The sequence below is a fragment of the Protomyctophum parallelum genome, assembly GCF_964188405.1.
Source record: "Protomyctophum parallelum genome assembly, chromosome: 21".
In the NCBI taxonomy this organism is placed as follows: Eukaryota; Metazoa; Chordata; class Actinopteri; order Myctophiformes; family Myctophidae; genus Protomyctophum; species Protomyctophum parallelum.
Genome location: NC_139713.1, coordinates 30164545 through 30180026, shown reverse-complemented (window position 1 = coordinate 30180026; position 15482 = coordinate 30164545). Strand labels below are relative to the sequence as shown.

The window sequence follows — 15482 nt, the reverse complement described above, 5'->3', positions numbered from 1 at the left end:
GTAACACCTGCATCACTGCCACGGGGCAGTGAAAATGGGTCGTTACTTCACCTCACAAAATGTATAAACATACAGTATTCTCTTTGTTACACACTCATGCTAATGTGGAAGAGATGCCACTTCACTTTAATTAACACTATGCTCTCTCACATCCATAGTCGTCAGGTCTTAATAGTAATTACTCCAGACAGAGCACATGGTAACAGCAGGTGTAATTGTGAGGTTTTGTAGGGGAAGTAAAGAAGCCATATTATCATAATTGTATGCAAAATGAGTGCTCGCATGCATCTGTTATCTTGTAAGATATCTCTTCTCTAGAGTTCACCCACACTGAGGCAATATTTGTCACACAGGTCATGCTAAATTAATGGTGATAACAATGCCTGTCTAATAAGTGAAATTTACATAAATCAGATTTCATCTTGAGATTGTCCAGTCATTCCATTAATATTATGGATCTAATAGTTAGGTGCAATCCTTTATCTGCAATTCCCAAAATAATATTGAAAATGCTCCTATCCTGGTGGAGACCTGTGCCCGAGGAGCACTTTTTCTAGTTTAGACACACACACGCACGCTAAACTAAATTTGTTGTATGGAACATAGCCTCGAATTGCACCTTTCTTTTTTCCCCTCTTTTTTTTGCGGCTTTCGCCTTTATTTTATATTTTTTATAGTGGTACAGACAGTAGGCTGACAGGAAATGGGGGAGAGAGATGGGGGAGTGACATGCAGTAAAGGCTGTCGGGATCGGGGGTCGAACCCACTGCACACTGCCAGACTCGGGCTGCCGGCCAAGGTGCCTGGACCGCAGAGCCACGGCCCAGGCCCGAATTGCACCTTTCTAAACTAAATCTTGCTTTATGTACCGGTATATATGGAACATAAGCTTTACCTTTGCTACTACAGGGAAAACATGCACATGTACATATGTTACTCTTTTTTACTCGTTTGCTTGTTCTTGCACTCATCGTGCAAAATACTTCCTCACTTTGTGTATATGCAGGGCCGGATTTACCATTGGGCTATGATGGGCAATCCAATTCAAGTGAGATTTGTTTTTAGTTATTGTATATTTAGTTGTATTATGGTTAAAACATTGAGAGCTTCTGCTCTGCTGTGTGCACTGCAGACAGTGTCTAAATCCCACCATGCACAGCGACGTCCGTCTGTCAGTCAGTCAGTCAGTCAGTCAGTCAGTCAGTCAGTCAGTCAGTCAGTCAGTCAGTCAGTCTCTCTCTCCAACAATTAAACCAAAATACCCCTATTTTAGCACAGTTCCCATTTTTTGTAGTTTAAATCTAAATTCATGGACTCAGGTGTATGATATTTTCACCCTGTCAGGTAAATAGCAAATGCTGGAGGTGCATCACTATTTTAATTTTGCCGGTATTTCATCATTTTAATTATAACAAAAACTCAATGTTGCTATCTGATAGTAACTTGAAGCAGCGGCTACACTTTGTTTAAATTGGTGCATCAAAAAGGGGTATGTTGGGAAATACACTCTGAGAGCGCTATAAACTTGCAGTTTGCAATTCTGAGAGTTGCAAGGCACACACTGACCAGTCCCAGGGAAAAGCCCTAGGAGAGGAGGAAGGCATTGTGAAATGTGCTTGTTTGGTACTCTCAAGATGTGTGCTAGCTGAAGCAGCTTCTTGTTACTATCAGCTCATGCCAATCATGCTAAAGACAACATTGTGGCATGGCCATGGGTCAGAAAAACCAGGAACCAGGAACCAACTAGCCTGAGCTAACGTGTTTCTGGTCTAGAGGGGCGGGTCGCGGCTGAGATTTGCGCACGCCCTGATTGGATCTCATCGATCTGTCCGTCACCCCCGGCCCCTCCTCTCCCCCCTAGTGCAGCACTACGTCACATCAATTGGAGCGACGCCCACCCGGAACGGTTGACTCCCACTTTTAGACCAGAGCGGCCAATGCGTTCCTCCAGGCTTTCAATTTTTGCACCAACAAAAATGAAAACCTGGTACCGAGGCTAGGAACCAACTACAAACCACAAAATGTAAGCTGTTGGGTAAAATATAATAGATTTAGTAAGACTATACATTAGCACAGGATTTCAATTATAAAATACTGCATTTATAATTTCAATGTATATCTGATCAATATATCTGACCATTCATTTATGCATACAGCATGTGTCAGATACCAGCTCCAGCTGAGTCCTCCCACATCGATTAAAATGTTGCAATTTGGATCAGCTGCCTAGTCCACACATCACAGCTTTACTTCTTTCATATGTTCACTTCAACCTGCTGTGTATAGGAAAACAAATGTGAAATACCTACAAATGTGTATGTATGTTTTGCAGGTCTCTGTCTAATGTACACATCTGACATCTCTAATTAAGCAATTAAAAAAAGCCAATCATTGCTACAGTACATTCAATCAAGTATCAAGCTGCAATATTTGTATTTACAACATACTGCAACTAAAAGTCTTTAACCCATTCTGACCGGGCACCCATTTTGGTGTCAGCATCATGTTATGCTTTAGCTATTTAAAAATAGCAGATCTACAAGCTCATATCGCGCCACCGAGTGGCGCGATACGAGCTTGTAGGTCTGCTATTTTTTGAAAAATCAAAGAACGACTGACATTTTTAGAATCTGATCTCAGGTCAGAATGGGTTAATCAGACCAGTGTGTGTCCGGCGGAAACCTCGTGTGAATCTGATCTCAGGTCAGAATGGGTTAAATAGTTGATCCTACAGTAATAATTTAAAGTCAACCAACCACCCACATCCTGCTTGGCACAATGTCACACCATTAATTAAGATGATGATAACTAACTGCAAGTTTTCTTTGTAAGCAGGTAGCCTACTGTGATGTTTTGTTGTGTTGATTAACTTTATTTGGAAAATATGAATGTAGTGCTACTCGGCTTGCCTTCTGGCCTGATGGCAACAGCAATAGCAGCACTGTGCGTATAACTACATTCAGAATGTGCAAAGAAAAAGTAAATTTAAACTCTTTAATGAGTCATACAGCCCATGACAAGTTAGTTCATGGACAGCACTCCCCCCTGTTTACTTGACCCATGACCTGGCTCTGATGAGAACTAACAGGTCATGTCGAAGGCAGCTGATTTAAAATAATTGTGAATAAAAAAATAAAGAAATGTGCCCAGTATGGCTTTAGTCATCTCTCATTAGCCTACACTCCATGTGTAGACCAATGTATATATTATATTGGCCAAAAGGGGATCTGGTACCTGAAGCACCTAATAGACAAATTGCCACTTTGGTGAAGGCCTGCTCTACTGAGCACATTTTCTAGTTTTAGAATGGAGTTCAAAATGTCACTGTCAACTATTAACCTTTTAGGGTGCTGCAGCGTTTAGCCCCAAATTACATATCAGACCTTAACATACCCATATGAGCCACAACAGAGTCTGGGGTCCCCTGGCGCAGACTCTTTAGTTGTTCCAAGGACTCCGCTTATTACAAATTGGTGACCGAGCAATTGCTGTCAGGGCTCTGAGGCTTTGGAATAGCCTGCCAGTGAGCTCAGGAGAGCCAATTCACTATAATCTATTAAAGCGCTTTTTATACACACCTGTACATGAGAGCTGTTTTTGTAACCGTTTATATATTTAATCATTTAGGCTGTCCCCCCCACCTCCATTATGACAGTAATATCTTTGTTTTACATATTTTATTATATATTATCTTTTTATTTCCCACCTCTGGTCTTTTACGATATATGGTATAATTTGATTGGACTTTATATAGCCTCAGTGTACTTTTATATTCATTTCATTTTCTGAATATAATGCTTTAACCAGGCGCTTAACACAGCTTTACGAAGAGCATTTACACAAAGTAGTTCTTAAATATCGCCTGCTCCGTTTGAATTGACATTCAAGACATCTTTCATAGGTCAATGAAAAGTGAACGTGTTCACATTGCTTCATCCACCTATCGTATTATTCAATATTTCTCTCCTCTACTGTGATGGTCTGAAAATACGAGGAAAGCCACTGTATAAGTCAATCCCTCTTGTGTTTCTAACACACGCTCGCTTGTCCAGGCATAGTCAATAAACTAGGGTTCTCTGCACATGTGCAGCAAGATAATGCAAATGTTTCTATAAATAGGGATAATACTGCTGACAGTGCCACTCTTTCAGGTGAGAAATCTCAGGGTAAGACAAACATACTCTAATACATAGATACACATACACAGACGAAGTTCACACATTCACACGTACTGAAGTACAAACGCTGAGCAAAACTGATGTGAGTGAATGGATGAATGAATGAATTAATTGGTGAGAACTGCAGCTTCACTGCAGTGATTGTCGTGAAGCAGTATATAAGAACTGATACACAACAGAGCCTCAGATACACACACACCACTTAATAGAAGATCAAAACAACACGATACTATACACAACCGAATGCAATTCACACATGAAACTAATCTATATCACTGAACTGTTCATATCTAACCCATTCTGAACGGGCACCCATTTTGGTGTCAGCATCATGTTGTGCTTTAGCTATTGAAAAATAGCAGATCTACAAGCTCATATCGCGCCACCGAGTGGCGCGATACGAGCTTGTAGGTCTGCTATTTTTTGAAAAATCGAAGAGCGACTGACATTTCTAGAATCTGATCTCAGGTCAGCATGGGTTAATCAGACCAGTGTGTGTCCAGCGGAAACCTCGTATGAATCTGATCTCAGGTCAGAATGGGCTAAAATGCACAAGTTGCCGCTACATTGCATTATACAGAATATAACCCCCGCGTTAACGGTGTGTGTCCAGTATACACACTGTACATCCTTGCGTGCCTGTGACCAGTGTTGTTTTTGGCAGGCATTTTTTAGATTTAGTCAGTCTTAGTCTTTTGGACGAAATGCTTATTAGTTTTAGTCACTCTTAGTCATTTGGACAAGATGCTTAATTAGTCTTAGTCATTTCTATCCTTGATAGTTTTAGTCTAGTTTTAGTCCTAAGGGTTTTAGTCAGTTTTAGTCTGCATTGGCATTGGAATCAAGTATGGTACAGGTACACACACACCTGCAGTATGGTACGCACACACACACACACACACACACACACACACACACCTGCAGTATGGTACAGGCACACACACCTGCAGTATGGTACGCACACACACACCTGCAGTATGGTACAGGTACACACACACCTGCAGTATGGTACGCACACACACACCTGCAGTATGGTACAGGCACACACACACCTGCAGTATGGTACGCACACACACACCTGCAGTATGGTACGCACACACACACCTGCAGTATGGTACAGGCACACACACACACACACACACACACACACACACACCTGCAGTATGGTACAGGCACACACACACCTGCAGTATGGTACAGGTACACACACACACACCTGCAGTATGGTACAGGTACACACACACACACCTGCAGTATGGTACAGGCACACACACACCTGCAGTATGGTACAGGCACACACACACACACACACACACACACACACACACACACACACACCTGCAGTATGGTACAGGCACACACACACACACACACACACACACACACCTGCAGTATGGTACAGGCACACACACACACACACACACACACACACACACACACCTGCAGTATGGTACAGGCACACACACACACACACACACACCTGCAGTATGGTACAGGCACACACACACACACACACCTGCAGTATGGTACAGGTACACACACACACACACACACACACACACACACACCTGCAGTATGGTACAGGCACACACACACCTGCAGTATGGTACAGGTACACACACACCTGCAGTATGGTACAGGCACACACACACACACACACACACACACACACACACACACACCTGCAGTATGGTACAGGCACACACACACACACACACACACACACACACCTGCAGTATGGTACAGGCACACACACACCTGCAGTATGGTACAGGCACACACACACACACACACACACACACACCTGCAGTATGGTACAGGCACACACACCTGCAGTATGGTACAGGCACACACACACACACACACACACACACACACACACACACACACACACACACACACACACACACACACACACACACCTGCAGTATGGTACAGGCACACACACACACACACACACACACCTGCAGTATGGTACAGGCACACACACACACACACACCTGCAGTATGGTACAGGCACACACACACACACACACCTGCAGTATGGTACAGGCACACACACACACACACACCTGCAGTATGGTACAGGCACACACACACCTGCAGTATGGTACAGGCACACACACACACACACACACACACACACACACCTGCAGTATGGTACAGGTACACACACACCTGCAGTATGGTACAGGCACACACACACACACACACACACACACACACACACCTGCAGTATGGTACAGGCACACACACACACACACACACCTGCAGTATGGTACAGGCACACACACACACCTGCAGTATGGTACAGGTACACACACACCTGCAGTATGGTACAGGCACACACACACACACACACACACACACACACACCTGCAGTATGGTACAGGTACACACACACCTGCAGTATGGTACAGGCACACACACACACACACACACACACACACACACACCTGCAGTATGGTACAGGTACACACACACCTGCAGTATGGTACAGGCACACACACACACACACACACACACACACACACACACACACACATGCAGTATGGTACAGGCACACACACACACACACACACACACACCTGCAGTATGGTACAGGCACACACACACCTGCAGTATGGTACAGGTACACACACACACACACACACACACACACACACACACACACACCTACAAAACACTACACTTAAGGTAAAACAATCAGAGTGGCTCATTGTGGTGCAAACATTAAACTTAGACAGCCCAAGTCAGCTGCAAAGTGCAAATTAAGTGTACTGTAAACACCGAAGCCCCATAAAGCCAGACAAAGAAAAAAAAGAACGCCACTTTAATGCATGGCCAGCGCAACGGCACGCGCCGTCAGTGGTTCAGTGTGTTTGTGTGGGAGTGAGAACGTTCAATGGACTTATCGCCGAAATAAAGGATTTATGTAGCTCACGTTAGACTGTTAATGTACCATTTCCATATCATTCTAATGGATTCCATTTCCAGTGGTGGTGAGTAGCTCCCCGTTTCCTCTGAAGTGAAGCTATGTCCAAGACCCCAAGTATCGTCCCCGTTCGGTGTCCAAAAGAACAAACATAGCCTACAAAGTTTACAAACCATCCACGCACCTGCTCATGGCGTGTCTCGACAGCTTAGAGATCTGTTATTTTAAATCGGGCACATATAACGAGGAGCGCCGCCGCGCCGAGGGACGGCGATTATAATACTAATAATTTTGTAAATCAAATAGCCTGTAGCCTGCAGTGGACTGTAATATTGCGTGGTCATCATACAGACATACACTACAGAATGATATGGATCGGTTGGTGACAATATGACGTTGATTAGGCCTAATGATTAGGTTATTCATCGCAGCCAGCTGGGTTTAACGAGATGGCTCAGTGCAACTGTTTTCGTCATGTTGCAGTCTATCGTGTGATAATCTGATTGATTTATAAAACATTTAGCATATGAACTGAAGCTCATTTGGTGCGCCGCAAACCAGAGGCCAGCCAGCGGTATAAACATTAAACAACCACCCCACCGTTCACTTCTCATATGCATGCATGTAAGCCAGGTGATGGGCGTGACCAACATCCACATCTCGTCATCGTCATCAAACAGAGCTGATTTAGCTCATCAGCGTCAGTCTTGTCCCGAATTATTTTAGTGTCGTTCGTCAACGTCACATCTTAGTCCTGGAAAAAGGGGCGTTGACGTCGTCATTTACGTTATCGTCATGCATGACGAAAACAACACTGCCTGTGTCGATGTCATGTGCCAAAATGTGAGATTGAAAAGGTCACAACGCAACAAGCCTGTGTAGACCTGCTATTGTCAGGGCATGACACTGCCACGTAACTATGTTAGTTAGTTAGTATGTTAGTAGGGTAGTTAGTTAGTTAGTTTTAATTTGTCTTCAGTATCAAACAACAGTAAAAACAAACAGCAACACACTTACACAATTATCTTCATGGCAAAAATGTAGGACAACAGTGGCAAATAACAAATCTAGCAAGACATGGTATCATTTAGTGCCTTAATGGCATTAGGAATGGGAAGGTTTTATAGGAAGGTTTTAAAAAAGATCATGATGCTCAGGCAACACAAATAACAATGACAAATTCAATGTTTTACACTTCCAGAGTTAAATTAACACCATGCACTCCCCAGTCCTCAGTGAACTCATTTAGATTAGATTACTCAGTTCTACACCAGGAAAACAGAAACACAAAAATGCCATCCTTAATCTACTGTACTTAGTACTTAAATAATCATTATACAAAAACAAGTGCATAAATGCTATCCTCAACTATAAAACACATGTTCTGCATGTACAGATTAGCAGACAATGCAGAATCCCATTCATAGCGCTTTCTCTCTCTCTCTCTCTCTCTCTCTCCCCCTCTCTCTCTCTCTCTCTCTCTCTCTCTCTCTCTCTCTCTCTCTCTCTCTCTCTCTCTCTCTCACCTTCCAGCTCATGATGAATGACATCAGAGAGATTGGGCTCCTCGCCCCACCAGAAGATCCAGAGCTCCTTGGCATCCGGCTTGACTTTGCGGCGCCACACACACAGCAGGTTGGCCTGAATGCAGCGCATGAAGCTACGCAGCACGGGGTCATCCTGGGCCGGTGCCGAGATCACCGGCCCATACTCCCCCCCGCCGCGGAAGCTGTAGCATCGCCATTTAATGCCCGTCAACTCCGCCTGGAAGAGAGGAGAGGAGAGATGATTATGATAATCCAAATTATGCTCTGAGCCTTTGACAGTCTGCAGGATTACCCAGAAAAGTGATGGCTTATTACATTACAGTTGTGAGTTTTCGTTTTGTTTTCAAGTCATCCTTGCATAAATTGATTGAGTTCAGTGATCCATTCAGTCCATATACTTGTTTAGTCATCTTATTTCCAAAGTTGTTCTTCAGACACAAAGAAGATCCAGGTCAACTGAGGTTTACTCATTCACTGCCACGCATGCGCAGTCTAATGGCGTTCCCTTCCATTTTGTTATCTATACGGTAGATATAAGAGAGTTAATAATTGGTGAGGATTAATAATAACCCCCAAAACGCGTCAAAAATGTCATATGCAATGAATGAGTTGTTAATGCTAGCAAGATATCTACATTGTGGCAGATTACCCTGTCACTGACTCATTTTACAAATGATATAGACTGTTTCCTGTGTTCTCCTCTAAATTGTGTTTAGTATGTAGAATTGGGTTCACAACACTGGGTTTAAGTCACCTTTATTGTTTGTTTGGAAAATGTTTGACATGCCTTACCACAGTGCTTCCTGGTTCTGACCAGTGGGAAAGGACCCGATTGAAGCATCAGGCTGCCTTTTATAATGCCTGACTGACTCCATTGTAGGGAGCATGCTTCGTCCAACCCTCCTGATCAGACAAACTATAGGTTTTGTATAGCCTATATATTAATTATTATGGATAAATATTGTGTGTAATGTGTAACGCTATAAATGTGATTGTGAAATGTAAGATTATTGCCTCTGGACATGGGAATAGACTGGTAATTGTGGAATCAATTAAAGTTGGTACGGTCCAGTGGGAGGGGCCTAGCCTATTTAAGAGGGGGACCTGCTACACCCCAGCAGTTGAGGTAGGGCTGTAGTGGAGCAAGGACCAACCGATCCATCAGATATCCATCAGATATATATATATAGTGTTGCTGTGCTGTTTTGTTGAGACGCCATGCTTGCCACGGGACACCGAAGGTGAATAAAAACAGTTTGTTTTTGCATAAAAGGAATACGACTTACATTCTTAGTATTTTGCTCTTTGAGTGTTTTTGGAGTACTTTGAGAGCTGTTTCAAGTGCCTTTTTGGCCCTTTTCACTTAAGGACGAAGTGTGACATACATTTTGCATGATTTCTTTCTGCAGTCAGATATATGATTTCTTTAAATTGCAGAAGAGGTCATCCATGCCGTATCGTTTCCAAAAAGTAAAAGGTATAGAAGGGAAGCTACAGATGATAAACTTAGGACGGGTACGTAAAATATTTAGACAGGGGTGAAACAACCGCTTATTAAGTAAGCCAGTTAGCCTTATAGTCGAATGTCAAATTTGACATTCGACCAGGGGAGGCCTTCTGTACCTTTTACTCTTTGGAAACTATACTGCAAAAAGGGTTTTCGCCACTGTTTTTGGACAGAGCTAAGAGCATAGAGTGAGTTTCCAAACGGAGATGAGGATCAATGGTGTTAACAATGTGTGGATGTGTGTGATCAATAGTGTGCGATGTTGTAGAGTGTGTCAACATAACTGAAAACAAACTGAGGGGAACCAAAAGGGTGCTGTCATCTGAGAGAGAGGGAGAGAGAGAGGGTTAGAATGGCCATCAGCCCATATCGCCCACTAGCACAGGGGTTTATTTTGGTCCGTGGATCACTGGTGCTCCGTGGAAGTACTACATCCCTGACCATTCACTAATGTAGGATTTGTTGATTTTTTTTTTAATGTCTTTCCACTAGTTGAGAAACAGTGAAATGAATGACTTGGTGACCTATGATGACCGTCCATTTACTGACAATTGCGAGGTCAAGAAATTCAACAGAACAAGCGAGTTAGAATCTTAAGAGGGGGAAGTGCACCGGATCTGGTTGGGTCATTATTATTAGAAGATTATTAGTAGTTAATGGACCATTGGTTGAGAAACAGTGGGATGTATACACCTGGGATGCATTGCATAGCAAGTGTTACTAAAGCACTAATCTTATCCCATATCCCCACCCAACACAACAGTGGTCCCCAGGTTGATTCTAAGTCAGGGTGGTGGTGATCCCTCGTTCACAATCAGTTGAAAACCCCTGCACTAGCACCATGGGAGCACACAGCTGGACCTGATCTTTAATTATGAAGCCAGGGGCACGGTCGGTAGTGCTGTTGCCTCACATAGAGTATTAAAAGGATAGAGACTGAACTGGCGCGAAGCTCCGCCCCCTCCGCTATTCATGTCAGTGGAAGTTGCTCAGTGGCGTTTTGAAGCACCCGGAAGGCTGCCGGAAGGACCGTCTATTTCCGCATTTTTTCGCTGATTCAGCATTTGGGCACCAAATTTTGGTGCCCAAATGCGGAAGTGCAGCTGGGCTTTAACATTGAGCGCTCGGTTGCACGGGGTTTCCTCGTCAAGAATCCACGGGTCCGCCTGCAGTCCTTCCTCTTACCACTAGGGCCCAGCGCTTAAACATTGGAGTGCCTAGCTGGCCCCTTGTTGCCTCACAGCTAAGGTCCTGGGTTCGATTCCCGCTGGGGAAGCTGTGGGCACTGGGAGTTCTCTCCCCCACGTCATCAGTGCCCATACCCGAGGCGGAGTTGGCGAAAGGGCCTTTCTGTGTGGAGTTTGCATGTTCTCCCCGTGTCCCCTAGGGTAGGTAGTACCCCCACAAAAAACATGCAGTAATCCTGGTCTCTAAACTACCTCCCCCTGGCCAGCCGGGGGCGCCTGATGGAGGGGAAAGGAACTGGTCGGAATAACGTGTTCCTTCCACGCACTATGTCCGGCCGGGGAAACTCTACCATGTCAGTTGAAAAGAAGCAGCTTGGACTCCTCATGCATAGAAGGAAGCATGAGGTCACTCAGCTGCCCCCCCAGGTTGGCAGAGGAAGTGTAGCACCCAGGATTGCATTAGATAATTGACACTGGGTGAAAAAATTGGTTGAAAAATCATCGGATAAAACATTTAAAAATAATAATAATAATTATGAAGCCGAATGAACTCAAGGTACTCGCCACCAGATTGGAGGAGGTAGCGAGAGCATATGCCACAGAGATAAGTGAAGAGACTGGAGGAGGTAGCGAGAGCATATGCCACAGAGATAAGTGAAGAGGAAAGCCAGATCCTGGTCAACAGCCACCACAACCATCTAACAACAACCAACATCACAATGAACGAGCAAACACTGGAGGAAGTAAAGAGGATTTCAAATATCTCTGGTCCTTTGTGAGGGACGATGACAGCTCTGGCATAGCAACATCAGCCATGACAAGACTAGCCAGAGTATCTCGTTCATTGAAGGTTAGACTCTACTAGACACTTGTACTGTCTCCACTGTACTATATTGCTCTGAGAACTAGACACTCACAGCAGACACTGACCGCAGGATACAGTCCTTTGAAAACAAGTGCTACAGAAGGATGCTACATATATCATATAAAGAACACCGGACAAATTAAATAGTTAGACCACCCATGCTGGAGAACAGGAGCCTCTACTTGCAACAGTAAAACGTACCAAACTGACCTGGTCATGTCACAAGACATAGGCCTACATCCCTGTAGTGTAGAGCATCCTACAGGGGACAGTAGAGGGAAAGCGAAGAAGGGGCAGGCAGAGAAAGTCCTGGATGGACAACATCAAGGCATGGACGGACTGAGTGCAGCATCCAAATCCTGCTTCGCACAGCAGAAGATCGACAGTGCTGGAGTCACATTGGGAGCACAAGCCAGGGGCTCTCAATGCACCTAATTGAAGCCCTTGCTTTAGCCTAGTTTAAGGGGCCTGTGACACAGACAGAGAAGAATACACAGAACACAACACAGGCTCTTTAGGCCAGGTCAAAGGTGCTGTGACAATTATTAGGCCTACTCCAATTATAGAAATCAAATGTATGATATTCCACATGAAAAGGCACAGACGTGTATACTTGCTAGTCACTACTTTTCTGTTAAAATTCACTAATATGAAACGATAGAGGCATAGATAGGCATAGAATGCATAGACCCATAACTTGATTTCATCCTTGTTATCAGTTACCTCTTTAGCATGACAATGATGCACCCAACAGTATTTGCGGTGTGCTTGTGTTTCACATGAAACGGAGCTATACACAATGCTAATTCAATCAATAACTGCACAGAGGTTGTTGAATTATGTTATCCTTTCACCAGCTTCCTGTTTACATGGCTAGGAAATGTGTGTGAATGGAAAGTGATCACATTTACCGTCCAACTCTCCACCATGCAGTTATAACCCTATTAAAAGCTACAATCCGTAAGTTTAATGTCCTCTACCGACGGAGAGACATAACTGCAACTGTAACACCCGGTATTCAAACCTGACTGGTCTCCCACACGAGAAACCAAAAATCTATCTCTCACCCAAGAGGGAATCCCTGCTTGGCCAGGAGAAATTGAACTGTACTGTACTACGACAACAGGGTCTAGATTCTCAAAGAGTATAGGAAGACCACCTCCAACCACTGCAGATGTGCTAGAGTCTAACACATCGTATTAACATACACTATATCATACAGACAGATTGGCTAAAATAACATTTCATTCACTCAGTTAAGTCCAGGATTGCAGCTTTAAATGCTGCTTTCACTGGATTCTGCTATGGTAGAGAGAGAGACAGAAACAAATTGTGGAAGCCAGACATAAAAGATGACCATGAGTAAAATATAGGGCCTAAACTAAAGAGAGAGATGGGACAGAAATATAGACATGGCTACCCATAGTGAGAGAGAGAGAGAGACAGACAGAGAGATGTAGAAGAGAGAAATAAGGAAGAGAAACGATGTCAGGGTCAATGGCTGGAGCCCAGCCCAGCAACTGACATCTTCTCTATTTCATCTAATGGAATGAAAGGCGTTTATGTTGCCTATCAGGGTCTATGGAGCTGCTGTGTGGGAGTGGGGGTGGGCTTTGGAGACACATTGCCACCATACAACCTTGTCAAACAGGACATTTGTTCAATCTATCGATGGGCGAGTAAATCGGGCAATGCTCTCTTCCACCAACGCAGGAGGAATATAAACAGATACGAATTCACACCAAGGACAAGCAGATAGATTTCCCAGACAACCTGCCATCTGGTTGAACAGAATATTTAAGTCATGTACAGTTAAAGTTCATTTCTATCAATAGCCTGTCAACAAGTAAGAGGAGCAGTTGCTAATGGTCTAATGTAATGAAATATGGACAATTATGGAAAAACAGCAGGCCATATACTTTGCATGTACTGTATGATTTCCTGTGTGCCTGTGGGTGTTGCATAGATAGACAACATGGAAAGGATATAGTTGTGTGTACCATATATCATATTCTGCAGTTTGTGTGATTCAGTCAGTTAGGTGGTTGCTTAGATTCTCACTTTGAATTTTGAATAATCGTATGATTATTACTATACAAATGGTTCTCCTCCCATGGATTTACCATAGGAGAGAGAGAGAGAGAAAGCGAGGGAAAGAGTTCTTTGTATATTCATTCAGTGATGCCGTAAGGCCCTAGGACAGAGAGGCAGATTATTTTGCATACGAAAAACAGATGATAAAGATTTAAAATGAGCACACACTTCTCTCTGACCTCTTGCAAACCTACTCCAAAATCACTGTTATTCTTTTTCATGTATTTTATGTGTGAAAAACATTCTGACCAATAAAACATTGCATCAGACTTTGTGTGGAAGGGCCTCGAGGAGGAGCACAGCAGCACCCAAAAGTCCTGTTGAATATGACTATGATTTGGCAGGCCGAAGGGAGAGACCTCTCTTGGAGTGCCACACTGCCATGTTCACCCAGCTGTGAGGGCCATACTTGGCACTCTGGACTTGGCCCCATGCCACAGTACACCAACTTGGAGATAATAATACTGTCTGTCCCATTGGAGCCGGGTGGAAAAACAAGGTTAGGTGTGGACATCAGGGGCACCTTGTAGAAAAATAGATGTGTCTTTGTGGTGAAGAAGTGGAAGTTCCGTGGGCTTGATGACGAGGGAATGTCCTTCGCTGTGTGTGTGTGTGTGTGTGTGTGTGTGTGTGTGTGTGTGTGTGTGTGTGTGTGTGTGTGTGTGTGTGTGTGTGTGTGTGTGTGTGTGTGTGGTGTGTGTGCGCGCGAGTGCGCCAGTGGGTCCTGTCCAAGCAGGACCCAAACTCCTGCCAACATGTGACCATGCGCCTGAGTGGGAGGCTGTAGTCTTCTGCAGCTGCTACACATTAAAATCCCGGCATTCATTTAACTCCAAAGAGTGTACAAATGGAACCAAATCCATGAAATTGGAGTTAAATTACACTAAGGATTTTACTGCATAGTGTGTGTCTGTGTGTCTGCAAGCGTATGCTCTGTGCTCCATGAGCTGTAGCATGTGTGCATGTGTGAGTACGTAGACATTATGCATAAAATGTAGTGAACGCATGCGCATACACAATGCAGCACCGTATAGTGCAAGTCCATGTATGTGTGATTACGTACGTACTGTACTTGTGCCGTTGGAACGGACCCAGAGAAAATGCACTCTGTAATTACAAGCGCATCCCTCCTGTAATGATAGTGTGCGTAATGGGAGATATAAACATCG

The 15482-nt window shown here is 44.0% G+C and overlaps 1 protein-coding gene across 3 annotated transcripts in view; it reads right to left on the bottom strand.

Moving 5' to 3' along the window:
• The window catches only part of LOC310879218 (mediator of RNA polymerase II transcription subunit 13-like), a 141543-nt gene that overhangs the window by 108321 nt on the left and 17740 nt on the right, over positions 1–15482 (bottom strand). For 2 of the 3 annotated variants that reach the window (XM_083793718.1, XM_083793719.1), the window contains exon 2: positions 8640–8877. In XM_083793718.1, coding sequence (XP_083649844.1) covers positions 8640–8877 — 238 coding nt within the window. Of the gene's footprint in view, positions 1–8639; positions 8878–15482 lie in introns of those variants that run through there. The other variant, XM_083793720.1, reaches the window with a different exon arrangement.